This window comes from Puma concolor, chromosome E3 (assembly GCF_028749965.1).
Source record: "Puma concolor isolate L17-30 chromosome E3, mPumCon1.1.hap2, whole genome shotgun sequence".
Classification (NCBI taxonomy): Eukaryota; Metazoa; Chordata; class Mammalia; order Carnivora; family Felidae; genus Puma; species Puma concolor.
This window is the reverse complement of record NC_141682.1, coordinates 24,112,489-24,133,939: the sequence shown is the minus strand read 5'-3', so window position 1 is coordinate 24,133,939 and position 21,451 is coordinate 24,112,489. Positions and strand designations below refer to the sequence as shown.

At 44.1% G+C, this 21,451-nt stretch overlaps 2 protein-coding genes across 2 annotated transcripts in view; both read right to left on the bottom strand.

Moving 5' to 3' along the window:
• Window positions 1–8,844, bottom strand: part of COG7 (component of oligomeric golgi complex 7) — an 89,273-nt gene extending 80,429 nt beyond the window's left edge. Inside the window, exons 1-3 of the mRNA XM_025916899.2 lie at window positions 8,453–8,844; window positions 3,715–3,863; window positions 3,302–3,418 (exon numbers count right to left, since the gene is read on the bottom strand). Coding sequence (XP_025772684.1) covers window positions 3,302–3,418; window positions 3,715–3,863; window positions 8,453–8,621 — 435 coding nt within the window. The 5' untranslated portion in view covers window positions 8,622–8,844. The remainder of the gene's footprint in view (window positions 1–3,301; window positions 3,419–3,714; window positions 3,864–8,452) is intronic.
• A 10,532-nt stretch (window positions 8,845–19,376) lies between these two features.
• Window positions 19,377–21,451, bottom strand: part of GGA2 (golgi associated, gamma adaptin ear containing, ARF binding protein 2) — a 34,017-nt gene continuing 31,942 nt past the window's right edge. Inside the window, exons 16-17 of the mRNA XM_025916646.2 lie at window positions 21,060–21,170; window positions 19,377–20,516 (exon numbers count right to left, since the gene is read on the bottom strand). Coding sequence (XP_025772431.1) covers window positions 20,406–20,516; window positions 21,060–21,170 — 222 coding nt within the window. The 3' untranslated portion in view covers window positions 19,377–20,405. The remainder of the gene's footprint in view (window positions 20,517–21,059; window positions 21,171–21,451) is intronic.

Sequence of the window (21,451 nt, the reverse complement as noted above, 5' to 3'; positions counted from 1 at the left end):
TGGTACAGCATGTGACTCCTGACCTCAGGGTTGTGAGTTCAAGCCCCGTGTTGGTTGTGGAGTCTACTTAAAAAAAAAAAAAAAAAAAAAAAAGAATGGACAAAATACATGAAAAGACAATTCATAAAATTAAAACAAGAGTTTTCCTCCTAACAAAGTGGAAAAACCCTGGAAAAATTATAATAGCTATTGTTAGTGAGGGTGTGAAGAAAAAAGTCTACCTGGTACCATAAATTTACACTGTCTTTCTAGAAACAATTTAGCAATATGCATCAAGAGCCTTGAATACTATTCATATCTTTAAAAATTTTTTTAATGTTTATTTTTGAGGAAGAGAGAGAGACAGAGTGTGAGTGAGGGAGGGGCAGAGAGAGAGGGAGACACAGAATCTGAAGAAGGCTCCAGGCTCTGAGCTGTCAGCACAGAGCTTGACATGGGGCTCGAGCTCATGGACCACGAGATCATGACCTGAGCATGATCACGAGATCATGACCGACTGAGCCACCCAGGTGCCCCGAAAACTATTCATATCTTTTGACCTCGTATTTCCTTTTCTAAAAATATGTCCTAAAGAAACAATTAGAAGGGGGTGCCTGGCTGGCTCTGTTGGTATAGTATGATCTCAGGGTTGTGCGTTCGAGCCCCACGTGGGGTATAGAAATTACTTAAAAATAAAAACTTAAAAAAAGAAACAATCAGAGGGACACAGAGATATTCATGCATTTTAATTAATTAATGTGATTCTAGTGTTGTAATAACAAAAACCTAGAAGCAACCTAAATCCTCCCTGATAACAAAATATAAAGGCTGAGTCCCTCATAATGGAATGTGGAATACTGTGCGGCCATTAAAGATCATGTTTTTGAAAAGTATTAATTACATAGCAAAATATGATTTATATGATTATAAAATATATATTATAAAATATGACTTTATATTTATTTATAGCAAAATAAGATAAAAAAGAATATAGACACTAAAATATATGTAAATGTCTATATACCTGAAATATATGCATACATATAAAATACACAGGTGCAAAGATGTAAAAATACATAGAAAAATACCTACTAGACATAAAAAGCATATTACTAGGACATAGGAATAAGGCTCATTTTGTTCTCTGCCTTGTATTTTTCTGAATTTTCCAAATCTTCCAGACACACACAAATTATGTTTATAATTTGGGGCGCCTGGGTTGCTCAGTCAGTTAAGCATCTGATTCTTGATTTCAGCTCAGGTCATGATCTCACGGTTCATGAGTTCAAGCCCCAAGGAAGGCTTTGTGCTGATAGCACACAGCCTGCTTGGAATTCTCTCTCTCCCTCTCTCTCTGCCCCTTCCCCGCTTCCGTGAGCACTCTCTCTCTCTCTCAAAGATAAATAGACATTAAAAAAAATTATGTTTAGGGGCATCTGGGTGGCTCAGTTGGTTAAGCATCTGACTTCAGCTCAGGTCATGATTTCATGGTTCGTGGGTTCGAGCCCCACGTTGGGCTCTGTTGCTGACAGCTCAGAGCCTGGAGCCTGCTTCGGATTCTGTGTCTCCCTCTCTCTCTCTGCCCCTCCCCAGTTCGTGCTCTGGCTCTCTCTGTCTCTCAAAAATAAATAAACATTAAAAAAAACCTATGTTTATAATTAGAAAAGCTATTTTTTAAAAGAATTAAGAATGCAGTAATTGTTTCATTTCAGCATCCGAAAGGTGTCTACGATGTGTCAGACACCGTATTGAAACACAAAGATCACAGGGCAGCCCTTGGGTTCACATACAGAAAGATCAGGATACAAATTAAGGACTATGGTTCAAGAGGCACAGGGAGGGAGCGACTGAGTTTGCCAATGAGAGGGTGGGAGCCAGCAGTGACAGATGGATGTTGAAATGGTGTAGGAGAAAAACAATGGGAAGCTTGATCAGAGTGGTGGCAGAGGGATCTAAGGAACAGACAACTTCAGAGAAAGACGGGAGAGATGGGGAGAGGGAACAGTTAAGGACTGCCAAGGTTTCCAGCCTCAATACTTGCATGGGAAGTGCCGCCATTAACCAAGAGAGGGAGGCCAAAGGGAAGAGCAAATGGGCAGTGGTTCTAGACAGAAGTAATGAATTTAGTTTGCAGTGTCCAGGGGGATGTCCAGGTGGATACAGGCGATCTTGTGGGCAATTAGTTCTGAATATCAGGATAGCTGGGAGGGGAGAAAGCAGCTTTCTAACTTTTAGCTAGTTAATATTAGTAGTGTACAGATTGCAATCAGAGACTGTACTTAGGTCTATTCTCTGTCACATCCATGCCAGAAGTCAAGTAAGATTTGCAACTCACATCTATGAAGCCTAAATCAATTACCTTGTCATGAGCCCAGAGGAGCTCTATTGTACTTAAAAATAAACATAACTGGGGTGCCTGGCGGCTCAGTTGGTTGAGCATCTGATTTCGGCTCAGGTTGTGATCTCAAGGTTCCTGAATTTGAGCCTCACATCAGGCTCTCTGCTGTCAGAAGAGACCCTCTGGCCCCCTCTCTCTGCCCCTCCCCCGCTCTCTCTATGTTAAAGATAAACATAACTGATATGGAATAACAGATCTCTCAGTACAAAAACAAAGTGCCCAGCAGCGTTCACAATGTGCTACCATTTATGGCAACCAAAGGGCAGGGATCACATATAAGTGTGTATGTGTCAGGAAGGACAGGTATAAAGGTGGTACGAGAGTTTGTACGGAGAAGGGAAATGAGGGCACTGGGAGGTGTCAGGGTTACAGGGAAAACGTTTTTGGCTGTTTATTCCTGTCTACGAATTTTTTCCCCACATGCACTAAGCGCTTTTTTAAAAACTTGTGAGAGTTCTGAAAACCAGCAAAAGGGATGATAAAGAATTCATTTTGCTTAACAACTGAAAAGGAGTTTTTCACAAGACATCATCTGACCTCCTCCTTATAACCAGGCATCAAAAGCATTCCTACTCGCTACCGCTGGCGGCCCAGGAGGTGTTAAGTACCTTGCCAGGATCCCATGATGGGTAAGGTCCCTCTGCCCGTGCTCCACACTCTGCTAATCCATTTCCTCTGCCTTTTTTACTGAGGCTTCTCCTAAACTCTGTGACTAGAAGCCTTCAGTCAATCAGGAGATACAAACTCAAGATGGTGGAAAGACCCAGAGCAATTTCAGATCTTCCCACCCTCTGCCTGCACACTTCCTGTGCTGCTTTTTACTACCCCTTACGGTTTCGAGTAAATGACTTTCTCATCGGTTTCTCCAAACCTCACGTTCCTGCCCGAACAGAACGCACAACATCCCCTAAACAAAAAACCTACTTGAGTCTTAAACGTCTCCTCAATATCAGCACTCAATGTGCTCCACTTGTCTGCTTCTTGAAGAGATTCTGCGGCAAGCTGCATTCTAGACTTCACCTGGTCGATTTCTACCAACACCTAAAAGAGAAACGAGGGATCAAACACTAAGGAAATGGCAGTTCCTTTTTCTCTACCTTGCTCCAGTGACTTGAAACATAAGCACCGTGAGGTGCCCCTGTCTTCAGGGAGCTTCTGTGCCCCTTATGACACCAATCATGTGGCTACATTGTTCAGCAGGTGCTGAAGACAGACGTGCAAGCTGAAAGAACCAAGCCAAAGAGGAGCGTTGAGTGGCTGGCAGACTTTGGAGTTCAGGTTGGGAGGGAAGGTCTTCCAAAACCAAGAATCAACATTTAGGACAGGAGCCAAAATACCTGCATCGATTGGGATGTATCCTGTTCAAATTTTTTAATGTCCTCCTTGACAAGAATCATCTGCTCTTTCAGGAAAGACGCCTCCTGTTTAAGGGCTTCCACATCGCGGAGCACTTTGGGCATGTTCTGAAGAGCCTGGTGACTTGTTTCTGCAGCAAGAAGCCAAGAATGAAAGGCGAAAATCGGAGCAGTCACAACCTGAATAAATCAGGAGACAGGAAGGGACTCTTCCCCAAAGCACTACCAACTACACAGTTTTCTGAGCCTGCGGGAAATGGGGGGTGGAGAGGAGGTGGGCCGGGAGGTGGCCTCTGCCAGGGCCATGTCCTCCCCAGTCTGACGGGTGAGGGTCACGTGATTTGACAAGGAAGGAACCATCAGCCCGACCCAACACCAACTGTTTTCCACCACTGAGTGAAAGTGCAACTCCCTCTGTGAGGAGACAGAATGAAAGAATCTGACACTGGGTAGATGCCAGCTACGTGCAGGTGGTTTACCAACGTTCTATCACTTAATGTCCACAGTAATCATTAGTAGCCGCCTCTTAGAAATAAGAAAACTGAGGCTTAGGAAGGTTGAGTAATTTGCTTAAGATTGCACAGAGCTGAAACCAAGCCTTACATGTGTCTGGCCCATTTGCATTCCATGGTCTTTTCAAAACAGAGTCCACAGACTCTCAGCATCAACTGGACTGCAGTTAAATACAGGTCCCTAGGCACCTGCCAGAGTTTCTTATTTAACAGGTCTGGTAGGAGATCAAGTGATATTAAGTAAGCTGCATTTTTTGAGGTGCCTGGGTGGCCCAGTCAGTTGAGCAGCCAACTCTTGATTTCAGCTCAGGTCATGATCCCAGAGTCATGGGATCAAGCCCCGCGTCGTATTTGGGATTCTCTCTCTCTCTCTCTCTCTCGGCTCTGCCCTTCTCCCCTGCTTGCTCTCTTGAAAGAAAGAAAGAAAGAAAGAAAGAAAGAAAGAAAGAAAGAAAGAAAGAAAGAAAGATGCATTTTTTCACAGACATCCCAAATGCAGAATACAACTTGAACATTTTTGCAAACTATGATGTGTTATGTGGAACTGGGAGTTAATAGCACACCCCTTTAAGCCTTTAAAGGGCAATTTGATGGGAATCAACCAAAGAAGCCCAGTGCCTTCTCTACCAGCGCAATGAATAGAACTCTAACATCTCGAAGAAGTAGTTCAGGAACCTGTTCATCCAGCTCTGCTGTAAAGTAAAAATCTGTTTCCTGCACTGACCCCAGGTAAAGTTCTAAGACTAAGAAAACAAACACAGGACATGGATTTCTTCTGCACAAAGACTGACTTTTAACAATGTTATGGCCCCAGCCTTGTCTCCACCTGCTAAACCTCAGTCACTCTTCAGCCCTTGCTGTTTCCTGTATACCTCTTTTCCCCTCTCCACAGTACCCCCAAGTTTAGTCCACTCTTGTATCCATTTTTAATGTTTTTTTTTAATATTTGCATTGTTATATATTTTTTATTTTTTTTAACATTTATTTTTGAGAGAGACAGAGACAGAGCACAAATGGAGGAGGAACAGAGTGAGAGGGAGACACAGGATCTGAAGCAGGCTCCAGGCTCTGAGCTATCAGCCCAGAGCCCGACGTGGGGCTTGAACTCACGAAATATTAGACCATGACCTGAGCTGAAGTTGGACACTCTACCGATGGAGCCACCCAGGCGCCCCTTTTATGTTTATTTTTGAGAGAGAGAGAGAGAGAGAGAGAGAGAGAGAGAGAATCCCAAGGAGACTCCACGCTGTGTTCACTCCAGCACAGGGCTTGAACTCATGAACTGTGAGATCACAACCTGAGCCGAAATCAAGAGTCGTATGCTTAACTGACTGAGCCACCAGGGCACCCCTGTATCCATTTTTAAAACCATCACTTGCAGTGGTTGCCTCTGAGAGGGTAAGGGCCAGATTTCACCGTAAAGGGACGTGGGGACACTGTCTTGGGTGATGGGAACATTCTATTTCTTGACAGAGGTTTGAGTTATCCTAGCTGTACACATTTGTCAAAACTCATCACACTCACCAGATAGGATTCGTGCATTTCACCTTATGTAAATTTTACAGGGTGAAGAAAAACAGAGCTGTAAACAAGTACTGAACTTATTGAACTCTATTATGTTTAGGCTACTAACTGAAATGCACAGGGATAAAGGATACTGATGTCTGCAACTCATTCTGAAATACATCAAAAAATAAGATGGATGAATGGAGAGAGGGACTGGTGAATGGAGAGAGGGACTGGTAAGTGGACAGACTTGTGATAAAGGAGGTATAGTTAGGTCATTAATTGTAGAGTCTAGGTAGTGGGCGTATGGATGTTCACTACAAATTCTCTCCACGTTACTCGACGTTTGGCACCTCTGCCCACAGCTGGGTGGTTCAAGAACCTGCTGCCATTCCTGATGTTCGCCCCCTCTCATTCCTTATTCCAATCCACCAGCAAGTTCTCCCCATTCTTCCTCCTAAAAATATCTTAAATGTATCCATTTCTCACCATGTCCACTGTCATAACCCCACCTGAAGCCACTATGATGACAGTCCACCCTTCTGAACAGCAGCCTCCAGCAGAATGGAGCCATGAATCAAACCATGTCACTCCCATACTTATAAATCCTCCAGTAACATCCCATTACACTCATTTTGGTTCAAATCCAAACTCTTTCACGTGACATTAAAATCCCTGCATGATCTGGCCCCTGTTAACCTATCCAACCTAAGACTGGGTCTCATTCAACATTGGATCTCTGAAACCTGGAAAACAGTTTGTGCCCAATATTTGTTGACTGAATTCATGAACAAATCGATCCTCCAGTTTGGAGTCCTCAATACCCACTCCTTGAACCTCTGCAATAACCTCTCTTCACTGAAGACTTGAGCCACGGTCTCATCTTCCATAAAAATAAAGCTTTGGGGGGCGCCTGGGTGGCTCAATAGGTTCAGTGTCCAACTTTGGCTCAGGTCATGATCTCACGGTTCTGCAGTGACAGTGCAGAGCCTGCTTGGGATTCTCTCTCTCCCTCTCTCTCTGCCCCTCCTCCACTCGTGCGTGCATGCTCTCTCTCTCAAAATAAATAAACTTAAGGCCTTTCACAGTTTGATCCCAATCTACTTTTCTGCCTTATCTCCGGCAAGTCTCCCCACTCCCTACGGAAGTGTGATCCTGTGGTCATCATACCAGTGACTCATATTTGTTGATGTTATTGATGGAGCTCTGTTGGAACTCACTCTTCTGTGGGCTGGCTAGGCCTTTCTATACTCACATGCCTCTGCATGTGGTGTCCTCTCTCCCTTTAATACCAGACAAGTAGCACAGTATCATGGATAAGAGCCTGGGCTCTGGAACCAACTGCTTGGGTGCAAATGCAAACGGCCCCACTCACTAGCAACATGACCGGATAAGTCACCTCACTCCGCTGCAGTTTCTCCAATTATAAAGTGGGAATAATAATTGTGCCTACCTCTAAGGACTATTGCCAGGTTTAAATTAGATAATTATGCCCAAAAGGGGCAATATTAACATTTTGGCCAGGACAGTTCTTCATTGTGCAGGACTGTGCCAAGCATTGCAGGACATCAAGCATCGCTGGGTACTTCCACTGAACGTCCATGGTTGTGACATGCCTCACCACTGCAATGCATAAAAACACTCTCACCAATTTCCAGATATTGGGGGCTGGGGGAGGAGGAGGCAACGTTGCCACCCGTGGTTGGAGAACCACCTAGTTAATACATATAAAGCGTTTAAAAGACTGCCTGACACATTCCAAGGACTCAAATATTGCTATCGCGTTGTTATTGACGTCCCCCCTCTTTGCCCTATGAAGTCTTCCGTCAAGGCCTAACACAGGGAAAGCCCTTTATGATTCTCCCAGACACCAGGTAACCATACACTTCTTCCAGCTCTCGCCGCTCCTGGTTCTAGTTGCGGTAAAGCCACCCCTCATTGTAAGTGAACTGTTTAGTATCTTCCCCACAAGGCAGCAACTGCCTGAAAGGTTCACTTTTTGCCCACTGCCTATTTCTGGGCACATGCGTGACAGATGCTCAATCATAAGCAGAAGATGCACAGTGCAATAAAGGATCGGCAGTGAAAGACAGCTCCCCTCCCGCTCTCCCCACCAACACCAGCCTTTTCTTAAACAGTGGACACATCCATAAAATAAAGTTCCCCATCCTGGATCATAGGCTTCCTGCCGGCAGTCTGTGCAACGTGTCTCTCCCACAAAGCCGAGCAGAGAGACTGGCGTGCAGTATGCCCTGAATAAAAACCGAATCGAGGTGTTAATGAAATGGCTGCTGGCGTGTATTATTTTTTATAATTAACTATCCTTAAAAGATGGTTCAAGTCTCCAGTCAGGCCTGCCCATCTTCCTCACGGACATGAAAGTCCGCTAAAACAACGTTTTCCAGCTTTGTGTCAGTCCCATACGGCTTTGATACGCTTCTGCCAAACATAAGCACATGCCGACGATTATTTAATACTGTTGAAATACTGAAATATTGTTGTTCACGCTTCTGACTTAAGTTATAAAAGGAAACGTGACAGCACCGCGAGGGGTGGAAAAGCAAGCTTCAGACCTGGCAAGCCTTAAAATTAAAAACTGGCGGCAGCGAGCTGACACCTTCCCCCGAAGGGACTGCAGGAGGGTCGGGCCGGGCTCGAGTTCCCACCGCCGCCCCACGCCCGCGCGGACAGCTCGGCCTCACCCTCCACGGCGTGGTTCACCTCCTGGATGAAGAGCTGCAGCTTCATCACCAGGGTGGCCGCGTGGCTGTCCGCCGTCCCGGCCGTCGCCTCCTTGGGGCCCGTCCTGAAGGCCGCGTTGATCCACTCCTTCACGTCGAAGTCTTCCGCCAGGAACTTGGAGAAGTCCATGGCCGCACCGCCTCGGCCCCGGCGTCCACGCCTGAAGAGCTGGCTCCGGTGGCAACGAGGCTGCGGAGGCGGGCGGCCCTGCGAGAGCACCGAGGCTGGCCTGGGGGTGGGGGGAGCGACAGGCGGAACCCACGGCACCCGCAACTCACCCCTCTGACGCTCCTCTGTCAACTCTCCGAGACAGACTGCTCGGAATGGCCCTCGCCGCGCGCCGTACTTCTTCCGGAAGTAGGTGGCCGTTACCATAGTGACTGCGGGCGTTCCGGGCGCCCTGGTGAGCTGGGCTTTGGCGCAAGGCCACTGGCGGAGAGCGGGGAGCAGCGGGCGCTTGAGGCCCTTCCGCTTCTTTTGCTAACTTAAGTGCGTGTTCGCGTGCCTAAGTATGTGCTTCCTCCAAAGCCCTTACGTGCACTAGCGCACTTCACAGTCTTCACCGTACTATAAGTGCCAGTATTTTCCCCGACGTAAAGATGAAGATTTGAGGCAGTTGAGCAACTGGTTCAGTCTTGTAGACAGAAAGTGGCACTGTGGGGATCGGAACTCAGGCAAGCCCGCCACTGGAACCTGAACTCTTTACCATGCTTTACTGCCTGCCTACTTACTCTACGAGATCTGGCCTGTGCCCACCACCCTTTCTGCTCCTTTCATCCGTGTAGCCACACGAGCCTCCTAGTCCTTCCCTGCAACACACCGCGCTGGAACTGGAACTCACCGGTCTGCACGTAACTGTTTCCTCCAGCCTAAAATAAACAATGTGACGCCTCAGAAAACCGAGGACCTCCTTTGTCATAGGAACCAAAAAAAAAAAAAATTAAAAAAAAATCCTTTCTGTACAATTGTGAATAATTTTGCCATTTATCCGTTCTCACCCCAGGCATACTCTGACTCCATATCTAAGAACCTAACTCCACAAAGCAGGAAAGCTCGTACACTATCCTTGGTGGGAGCAAATTGATCAAGTCCTGTGGTATTGGAAGCCTTAAGTGCCTCTACAATATGACCCTCCCCTCCTCGAGGAACTTTTTAAAAACAACTTTACTAATAATTTACAGGATATAAAATTCACACATTGTGAGTATACAATTCAATGACTTTTGGTAAATTTAGAGTGTTAGTCTATCTCCACAAGAACATTTCCATCAGCCAAAAAAGTTCCTTCCTACTCATTTGCATTTAATCTCTGCTCCCACACCAGGCCCTAGGAAACCACTAGTCTGAGGTCTATAAATTCACCGTTTCTGGATTTTTCGGATACGTGGAATCATATACTGTGTAGTCTGTTGTATCAGCCTTCTTTTACTGAGTAGAATGTTTTTGGGGTCCATTTGTGTTGTACCATGTATCAGTAGCTTGTTCCTTTATGTTGCTGTATAGTATTCCATTGTGTGGACACAATAGTGCATTTCATTTATTCATTCACCAACTGATGCACATTTATGCTGTTTCTAGTTTAAAGTCATTCTAAATAATGCTGCTGTGAACGTTCACTACATGCCTTTGTGTAGACATGTTTTCATTATTTTGGGATATAATCCAAGGAGTGGAATTGCCAATTTACGAGATAAATTTATGTTCAACTTTTTAAGAAACTGCCAAACTTACCTGGAATGCCTATACCATTTTACATTACTATCAATAATGTGTGCGGGTTCCAGTTTCTCTATAGCCTCACCAATATTGGTTATGTAGTAGTAAGTCATTGTTGCTTTAGTTTGCATTTCCCTAATAACCAACAATTTTGAACATCTTTTCATGTTCTCATTAGCCATTCTTACATCTTCTTTGGTGAAACATCTATTTAAATCTTTTGCCCATTTTTAAACAGGGTTGCCTGTCTTCATATTATCGAGCTGTTAAAGTTTTTTACATATTCTGGGGTGCCCGTGTGGTTCAGTCAGTTAAGCGTCTGACTTCAGCTCAGGTCATGATCTCACAGCTCATGAATTTGAACCCCACATCAGGCTCTGTTGACAGCTCTGAGCCCTGCTCATGCTCTCTCAAAAATAAACATTAAAAAAAAAAAAGTTCTTTACATATTCTGACTTCCCTTATTAGAAATATGGTTCACAACTATTTTCTCCCAATCTGTATCTTGTCTTTATGGTGTCTTTTGAGGTTCAAAAGGTTTTAATTTTGATAAATTCCATTACCACTTGTTCTTTTTTATGGATCATACTATCTAAGAAATCTTTGAAATCTAAGAAATCTTTGCCTAACCTAAAATCATGAAGAATTCTAAATTTTCTTCTAGAAGTTTTAAAAATTTTAGCTCTTACATTTATGTCTGTGATCCAGTTTGAGTTCACTTTTTGGTTATGGTATGAGATTAATGGCCTAAGTGTGTTTGTTTGTTTAAGATTTTATTTTTAAGCAACCTCTATGCCCAATGTGAGGCTGGAACTCACAACCCTGAGATCAAGAGTTGGGTGCTCTATCGACCAAGCCAGCCAGGCGCCCGTTTTTTGTTTATTTGGGTTTTTTTTTTTTTTTAATACAGATATAGTTATCCCAGGACAATTTAAAAACTTTCCTTTGTCCACTGAATTGCCTTAAGATCTTGTCAAAAATCAAATGACATAAATATAAGGATTTCTGGACTCTTAATTCTGTTCCATTATCCATATGCCGATTCTGTACCAAAACCAAACTCTCTTGATTACTGTAGTTTATAGTGAGTTTGGAAGTCTGATAGTGTTAAGTCTTTCCATTTTGTTCTTTTATAACTTGTCTTGTGGGGTTGCTTGCGTGGCCCAGTCGGTTAAGAGTCTAGGTTTCAGCTCAGGGGGTGATCTCACGGTTCGTGAGATTGAGCCTTGCATCAGGCTCTCTGCTGCCCCTCCCTCTCTCTTGCTACTCCAGACCTTTGCATTTCCATATACATCTTTTGATCAGCTTACCAATTCTACATAAAAATGCTGTTGGAATAGTGATTTTATTGAACTTACAGATCATTTTGAGAACTGGCATCTTGACAATATCGAGTCTTTTGATCCACGAACGTGAAATGGCTGTTTAAGATTAGGATTTTCAACCTCGGGGATATTCACACTTGGGGCCAGATGATTTTTTTGGTGTTCAGGCTGTCCTATGCATTGTAAAATTTTTAGCTACATCTCTGGCCTCTACCCACTAGATGCCCAAAGCATCTCTTCCCCCAAGTTGTGACAACTAAAAATGTCTATGCACATTGCTAAGTGTCTCTCAGTGGAAACAATCACCCCTCCTTCAGAATCTCTAATTTAGATCTTTAATTTCATAATACCTTGTAGTTGCGCATTGCCAAATGTCTTGCACTTTTGTTAAATTTATTCCAAAGTATTGCATTTTAATGCTATTGTGAATGGAATTGATCAGTTCAAGCTATTTATGTGTGCATGTATTCCCTGGGATTTGTCTATGTACAGGTTCATAACATCTGCAAATACAGACTCTTTTCCTTTTCCCTCTTTCTTCCCTCTACTAACTGCACTGGTTAGAATCTCCAGTACCATGTTGAATGGAGGAGACAAGAGCTGACATCTTTGCCTTGCTCCAGATCTTAAGAATCTGTCTTTAGCATTCAGTCCAATCCCTTTCTCAAGTTGAGCTTCTTTTTCTTCTATTTCTAGTTTGTTAAAATGTTGGATTTTATAAATATACTTTTCTGTGCCTATTAGGATAATTGTGTGGCTTTTGCCTTTTGTTCTATTCAAACGATGTTACATAGTAATTGACATTTAGATGGTAAACCAATCTTGCATTCCTGGGATAAATTCTACTTGGTCATGGTGTAGAATGCTACCAGATTTGCTTGGCTACTGTTTTGTTGAGAACTTTTGTCAATGTTCATGGGGGGAAACTGGTCTATAATCTGTTTTTGTGACCTTTAATTTTGGCTTATGAGTAATATTTGTCTCAGAATCATTTGAGAAGTGATCCTTTTCTATCTTCTGAGTTTGTAAAGAATTGGGAAAGCTTCTTCTTTAAATATTTAGCAGAATTTAATGTGAAGCCATCTGCACCTGGACATTTGTTGAGAAGACTTTAAATTATTAATTCAACTTCTTGTTATAGACCTATTCAAATGTTGTTTCTTTTTTTAATGTTTTATTTATTTTTGAGAGACAGAGACAGAAAGTGAATAGGGGAGGGGCAGAGAGGGAGACACAGAATCCAATGCAGGCTCCAGGTTCTGAGCTGTCAGCACAGAGCCTGACGCGGAGCTCAAACCCATGGACCGTGAGATCATGACTGAAGCTGAAGTTGGGACGGTTAACCCACTGAGCCACCCAGGTGCCCCGATGTTCTATTTCTTCTTAAATCAGCTGTTAATTTGGGTCTTTCTAGAAAGTTGTCATCTCACCTAAGTTAGCATAAAATTGTTCCTAACATTTCTTTATAATCCTTTCTAATTTCTATAGAACAAGTAGTGATGTCCTCTTTTTCCTGAGTTTGGTAATTTGTCTTTTGTTGTCAGTCTCCTATCATGAACCATAAAGTGTTCTTAGCAGTGGATATCACTCATGACAGAGCAAGATTGAAGTCACCTGGGTGCTTAACATCATATGGACTGCATATGGGCCCCAATCTACCTCAGAGGTTCTTGAATTTGAGAGAATTATGAGTTAACTCATCTCTCCACAAGTTAGGCATGAAATCCTAACCCCCAGTTCCTCGGTAGGTGACCTTGTATCATTGCAGATGTAACTAGTTAAGATGTCGTACTGAAGTAGGGTAGGCCCTTAATCCAATACTATCAGCATCCTTATAAGATGGTCACATGAAGACACACACAAGGAGCACACCACATGACCATGAAGATAGATTGGAGTTACACAGCCACGAGCCAAAGAATTCCAAAGATTGTTGCAAATCACCAAGATTATCTGACAGGTTTCAGAGTGTACATGGCCTGATTATCATACTTCTAGCCTCCAGAACTGCCAAATTTCTAAGTCACCCAACCTACAGTACACATTTTTGCAATAGTCCCAAGTAACTGATTCAGAGACGTTATTAGGCAATTGGTACTCTGGGCTTATCCATTTCTTGCAGCTGATACTAATCTTAATGGATATGGAGGGGATGGTCAGATTCTATGAAAAGCATCAACCTTTTTTGTAGCTTCTGCAAACATTAGGTTATTAGTATCATTAGCAAAATTTTATTGGTTTCCATGAGAACAGGAAAGGCTGTGAAATGAACAAAGTGACAAAATGGAAGTGACCACAGTTACAGTGGCAAATAAAAGAAATCTCAAATAAGGGGATTTGAAGAGAAATAACACCTACAGTTATAGAGAATCTATTGTGTTGGGCATTTTCTTGACCTGAATAAATCCTCATCAAAACCTATGAAATAGATTTTTTTTTAAACTTTTTAAACATTTATTTTTGAGAGAGGGAGAGAGAGAGAGCACAAGCAGGGGAGGGGCAGACAGAGAGGGAGACACAGCATCTGAAGCTCCAGGCTCTGAGCTGTGGGCACAGAGCCCAATGCGGAGCTCGAACTCACGAACTGTGAGATCATGACCTGAGCCAAAGTAGGATGCTTCACCGACTGAGCCATCCAGGCGCCCCTCCCTACTCCGCTATGAAATCGATTTTTAACATTTTTACCATTTAATAACATAAAAACTGAGGCCCAGGGATGTGGAGTGTCCTGCACAGGATACTACAGGTGACAAAAAACTAGAAACTGAACCTGATTCCAAAGCCCATCCTTATTTCACTGTACCATGCTGGGCTGCCAGAAATAAGGCAGGAGGGAGAGGGGTGCTAGAGAAGACAAAAGCATGTTTGGGCCCATGGGAATGGAGCCAGTGGGAGGGAGAGGAAGGGAAATACACAGAAACTACCAGGAAATTCATGTGCCAGTTTTAATACCCAGGACTTTCAACATATAACTGACTGATCCCATCTGCTGTCAGGACAGCAGAAAGCAGGGGCTATTCTTTTTTCTACCAAGCAGTTTGTACTGATTATGGCATTTCGGCAAGCTGTATCATTACATGGGAAGGGAAAAAAAAGCAAAGTACAGTTCATTGACTTGAACATGCCAGAATTATCTCCAAGGACAGATGAGGAACCAGTAGCACTGTCTCCTAGAAGGGTAATCAGGTGGAAAGACTCTCCACGCTTTGTGTTTTAAGTTTGAAAAACATTGAGCACAAAAATGATTTTTCAGCCCAGATATTTTAGAAAAAGCATATAAAATTTAAAAAGAACTCATTTGCAATTCTGTGACCCAAAGACTTACTAGTTACTATATATGCATACATATACCAGGGTAGTTTAGTTTTTTTGTTCAGAGTGGAAGAGCAAGTGAGAGAGCATGTGCGAGTAAGGGTGAAGGACAAAGAGAGAGAATCCAGAGTAGGCTCCATGCTCAGTGTGGAGCCTGATGCACTGGATCCCATGACCCTGGGGGATCTTGACCTGGGCTGAAATCAAGAGTCAGACACTCAATGGACTGAGCCACCCAGGTGTCCCCTGGGGTTGCTTAGTTTTAAAACTGGGGTCATGACAAAATATAAAAGCGCATTTTCCCATTTAGCAATAGGTCAAGGGCAGCTTTCTTCCCCAGTAGATTGCCACAGCGCCTTATGGTAGACAGTTCATCCACTACTACGAATCCTGTCTTCTTTAGCTAAAACCCAGTTTCATGTGCTGTGGCATTGCATGTGAATGACAATTCTTCAGCCTCTTTGCACCTAGGTGTGGCCCTGTTACTAAACAGCCAAGAAGATGTAAATGGAAATATCACATGAAAGTTCCGGGATACTTTAAGAATATCAGTTTTCCTGTATTCCTTCCTCCCCTTCCTTCCTGTGGCTTGGAACATCAGCCATCATCCTGTAACATGACGTTGAGAAGCATATCCTTGAGTGAGGATTTAGGAGTAGCTGGAACCTGGGTTCCTAATGACTGTCATTATTAAATATTACCAACATTGGTTCTGGACTATTTCTGGCCGCCTTTTAAACAAGGAAATAAGCCTTTCTGTTTAGGCCACTATAGTATCTCCTTATTAAACATGCTGCAGTTCATTTGCTTTTATTAGGAATAAACAGTGAATGATATAGAATGCCTTTTTCTACATCTATTATTGAGCTGACCAAATCATCCAGTTGAGCTATTAAGGTGGTTAACAGCATCCCCAGAACACGCTTTATACAGTGTATTCTTTCAATAGGACTGCCACTGGCTTTAGAGTATTTTGCCCATGCATTCAAAAACAAGAACAGACCAAGTTATCTACTTCAAATTTTGGTGTCTGGGTTATAAATTTTGGAATGCACAGCTTTGTTTACCAAACTGAATGTTTTGTAGGAAATGTGTTCATCCTTAGTTTCTAAGTGTTCTGTTATGGATTTAATCTTTTGATTAGACTTGGGGGAGACTTTCAAAATGGCGAGAATCCCTTGTGACTAGGTCTAGGACTATGGTTTCCTATAAATACTTTTTGCTACCCTTCTATCCTTGATGTTCAGGGTGTCTCAGTATTAATTTGAAACTCACCAAGGTTTTAAACATCTGTTTTGTTAGTTGAGGAGGTGAACTTACAGTTATAGGTAAGTCACCTCTGTTCATGTGCTGGAAATCAGGTGGACAGGCTAACAGCAAACATGAAGTAAGTCTTTGCTAAGTGCCACGTAGCACTGTAGTCACTTTACATACATTAACATTTAATTCTCAAAAAAGTTCTGCTCTCCACAGAGGAGGAATCTGAAGAGGATAAATTACTTACATGGCTTCTTAGAGGCAGCAGTGAAGCTAAAGGGTGGAATCACAACCGAGGGCTGCCTTAATTATTTCAGACTGTTTGGGGTTTCAGAAAACCTCGAACATTAAAATCCTAAGTATCCGGTGCCTGTAACATGGCAGTATGCTTTTACAATGTTAACTCTTAAAATCCTACTGTTACCTCTGGAAGTGGGATGAAGTATTCAAGAATCAAAGAGCAGAATGTTCACGCTTTTTAAAAATGCAAGCTTTCAGGGCAGCTGGGTGGCTCAGTTCTCAGCTCAGGTTGTGATCTCATGGTTTGTGAGTTCGGGCCCTGCTAGGGATTGTCCCTCTCTCTCAAAAAAGAACCTTTAAAAACAAAGCAAAATGCAAGCTTTCTCGGAATGAACGTGGTATAATTGGGAATGCACTGGACAAGGGGAAAAAGGGCCGGGATTTCTTCATTCCAGTGGACATTAAATGCAAACCCTGGACCTTAAGTGCCTTACCTATATAATGAAAATCTTGGCTCATCTCACCTGAGGACCCTTCCTTTGTCCTACCTGGCCCCACCTCTTTCCAGACAGAAAATATCAGGCTGATCTTTAACACCACCCCACCGCCACTAAAACCCCACATGGCTACCACTCCAGGACCCTCTCCTACTGTTTTCTTCCAAAGAAAACAAAACACCTAGTTGGAAGAATTTTATATTTTTGTGTTGGGTCAGCATCTCCTACATTGGATATACTTGATTTGTAGACACTAGTAATCAAGCACTACTGGTGTTTTAGAATATTACCTTTGTTCTCTACCCTGAATGTTTGGTCTGTAAATTTACACCATTTTTAACAGGTAATATTCATGTTCTGTTGTTGTCATTTACCCTGTTTTCAACATTTACTATCTCCATAGCCCATTTATGCTCACAGATAAAGCAGGCTTCTAGCCTAGTCTTAAATTCACTGAAGAGATAAAAGGAGAGGAGTGGCCTCCTAAAGCTATGGAAAAACGTGGCATTATCAAAACATGAAAGGACAATCTTGTGGCTGAGAGAAGTGCTCATTCTCGGCAGAATGCAGAAAGGCAGGAAGCACACAAAGTTAGAGAAGAGTTAAGAGCACTCAAGCATTCCATTTGACTGCAAAAACTTTTAGAGCATTGGGAAGCCATTCAGGATTTTCCAGCCCAGGATCAAGTGGCCAGATCTGTTAGAGCATTCTGGTGGTGGCAAGTGTAATGGTTCAGAGATCTGAGAGGAAGAATACTGCACCCCCCATCCCTCAACCCCCAAAATGCCAAATCAAGGCAGTGACAGAGTGAAGGCAGGGGAGGGCATGATGTAGGCTTTAGCAATAGACTGGACAAGGGGCGCCTAGGTGGCTCGGTCGGTTAAGCGTCCAACTTCAGCTCAGGTCGTGATCTCGCAGTTCGTGAGTTCGAGCCCCGTGTTGGGCTCTGTGCTGACAGCTCGGAGCCTGGAGCCTGGAGCATGTTTTGGATTCTGTGTCTCCCTCTCTCTCTGCCACCCCCACTCATGCTCTCTCTCAAACATAAACATTAAAAAAGAAAAGAAAAGAAAAGAAATAGACTAGCCGAGACAAAAACTACTGAGTGGCTATAGATGCAGCAGGAATCAAGAATCCATGAAGACTCAGACAGGTGCTTTCAAATAAAAGAAAATGTAGGGGGAAAGGGGGAGGAGTCCGAGGTAACAATGAAAGCTACAGATAACCACTGATGAATATGGATCTGATGTCAGCAAGGAGGTAGAAGCTTGAGACAAGGTCTAAGCCCATCTAGCGGTTAACTACCCGGATGTGCTTAGAAAAGTCCTAAGGACTAAATCCTGGGGACATCACATTTAAGGGATAGAGAAAGAGGAACAGTCACAGAGGTAAGTCCAGAAACGGGGGAGCAGGATCCTGGAGGGGTTCAGGATAGGGGAAAAATACTGCTCATCAGTGCCAAGTCTCCACCCAATATATCATGGATTTGTCTCCCCACTAGAACGGAAGATCCACGAGGGCAGGGGTTTCTGGCCGCTACTCTATCTGCAGTGCCTACAAAAGTGTTGGGCTCCCAGTAGCTGGTCAACTACTTGTTGAAGAAATGAAGGCTGAGGCCTTCAGTAGTCACTGAACTTGATAAATAGAAGGCACTGATGATAACCAGGCCACTTTCAGGGCACCCCTGCCACACACACACCCCTATCCTGTTCAACTCTGCCTAAGCACCACTGGGAGTCGGTCTCCTGGAAGACAGGATGTTGAGACACACAAGTTCGCCAATGAACTAGGGGATAAAAATCTTGTGTGTAAGCCTCATTCACACATTTTGCTGGAAGTTGTGTCTGGGCAGACATCATCATTATACTGGGTTCCTCTTAAAGACTTTATGAAATAGCTAGAGCCTAGAAAAGTTATACAGAACATCTGAACATGCAAGTAATTTTAGATTAAAATGAGTCTTATGGGAGAATGAAGAAGTCACTCATCACTTATCTGTTTTAGGAATTTTCACATTCGCTTAAAACTCAGCACAGCTAGATGATCTTTTACAGCTCCCATGCCCACCAATTAGCGCTGGCAAAGTTCTAACTATACGTAGAAGTTGACAGCTCCAACCGGCAAGTACCAGATTTTGTGCTAAAGAGCCCCAAACAGGGCCTTGCAGTTTCTGAGGTAGAATCCTGCCCAGACAGGTGAGCTGCTTGGGATCTCAAAGTCCTTCATCGGGCTCTATCGGCGAGGCACAGCTCTCTTCTCCCACCGACCAGCACAGCAGGACTGTAAAGGACACCCAGTGCACAGTAGGTGCTAAGAATGGATTATAAACATGAATTTTTCCTTCAAACCATAAACATAACAAAAAATCCACCTCTCTTTTCCAGCTTTGTCCAGACCCGCAGGGCCTTGAGCAGTTCATCAGGTTCCACAGCATGAAGTCTCCCTACTTCCTCTATAGGCAACAGTGCCCTTTAGGCTGGTCGTCTCTGAACGCAACAGGCTCTGTGTCTCCTACTTTACTCAAAACTCCACAAAGCGTATTTGCTACATGGGTATTTATTCAAGGACTTTCTATATTCAGTTCACCACTTAAATCACTGCTAAGCTCTTTTCAGACCTATTTGCATCAGTCCTTCATCTTGGACGGTGAAGTCAACAGGCAAGGGTGAGCCTGTTAGTTATGGCTGACAATGACTGGCACGGCGTCACAATCAAAGAGCTTGGAGGGTAAATGCTTGTGGAGAAACAGGATGAGAATGGAGAGGAGGGTCCTGAGTAAGGGCCCAGACAGGCTGCCCCACCCACGGAACCTGAGGCCTGCATTAAGGCCTGGGATCTGCTTTCCCCTCTGCCCTGGAAGGTCCTCTCTGGGTGATTCTAAGGCACAGTGGTGAAGGACATGCTTGGCCCACTAAGTGTGGTCCTCTCGTCTAGTGGCAGCCCCTCGCCTGGAAAACAGTGCAATAAGCATTCCATTTAGAAGATCTTCTCAAAAACAAGCAAGCAGCATTCTCTAATGGAAATGGAGACAAGGTCTTTCTTGGAAGAGAGTGCCCCAGAAGACACTCTCTGTCCCAAGACCAACCAGGTCCCTTTTAAGGTCCCTGAGAACAGCAGCCTGGGAGCAGCCGAGACTTTCAAAGGCTGACAAGGCACAGAGTGGATGGATGGAAAGAGAACAATACACAGAAAAAACACAACACAACACAACTTTGGCTTATAAAACCTCCAACCTGAGGCGGGGACATCAGTGTCCACCCACATGCAGAAACAGATGATTGTAGCAGATGGTTGTCAGAAATGCTTTAGCATTTCCCCACACTGCCCACACCCCAAGCCCTGCGCTACCTACCCCCACAACCCCCCACAACACACACACACACACACACACACACACACACACACACACACACGTAGTATCTGCAGAATAAGTCAGAGGTTGGGATCCAGAGCCTGACGTCAGGATAGAACTCTTGGCACTCCGCACTAAATCACCGTGATTAGTCCTATCTAGACAGCAACATTCACACTGGCCTAAGCTCGAGTGGCAGGGTCTGTCTCGTGAAAAGTTAGGCTGCACCCAAGACTGCCAGGTCTGGAAAGTCTTTCACTTCTCCTACTTCGCTGAAAGGCTGTCCGCCCTGGTTGAATGTCAGCTTATACCGTAACCGGATGGGCTCCTGGGCAAAGATAGAAGATGTTAAATTAGTGGGGAGAGACACAGACCAGCCCAGAATTAAGAGCCTTTACCCACCCAGTAGTCACCAAGGAACAACATACGTATGTAAGCTCCACCCCAGTGAGACCTCCCAACAACTGTATGGCAGGAACACCTGGCCGGGACCCTCTGGGACGACAAACACGAGGGAAGCCAGTCATACATCCTGGGAGCACTCCCACACCTATGCAGTCCTGAGGTGGACCTTGACTTGGAGGCCAGCTAAGGAGGACGGGCAGGCCTCACCCTTTCAGATGACTCCAGGATACTAGGGGGAGTCTGTATCACTCTCTTGGTTCCCAGCTATGGCCATCCGGTCACAGATCCTCTTTCAAGAAGCCCCGAAGGAAAGCAGACTCAGTGAGGAATATTCCACCACCACTCCCAACCAGGGACTTTAGAGCAAGACCTAAATACACATCTCTCAACCTACCACATTGCCTCCCTAGAGTTGAGGCCCACCCCCTCACCCCATTCCCCTGCTAGCAAAAGTGCCAGAACATACTTTGTGTGGATTGTCAAGCAACAGCATCTGAGAGATCACAGCTGGAGGCGTCAACGGACTGAATGCAGGGAGCTTGGAGCTGGATGCCGGCTGCAGCTTCACTCTCATAGACTATTGGGGTGGGGGGGGAGGGGGCAGAGAAAAATCCAACATCTAACTGATTCCTAATCAAGTACAGTGTCAAAGAGGGAGATGAGGTAAACGGGAAAACTTGACCTGTACCCACCACCTGATTAAAGGGTCCAAAAGTCCTTCCTTTCCATAAATAGAATGTACAGCTGGCTTCCAAGAGGCAGCATGAGGAGCTAAGGCACATCTTGGGCTGCATTCTCATTCTGCCTCTTACTAGCTCTGTGATCTTGGGCAAATACTAACCTCTCTGAGCCTTGGAC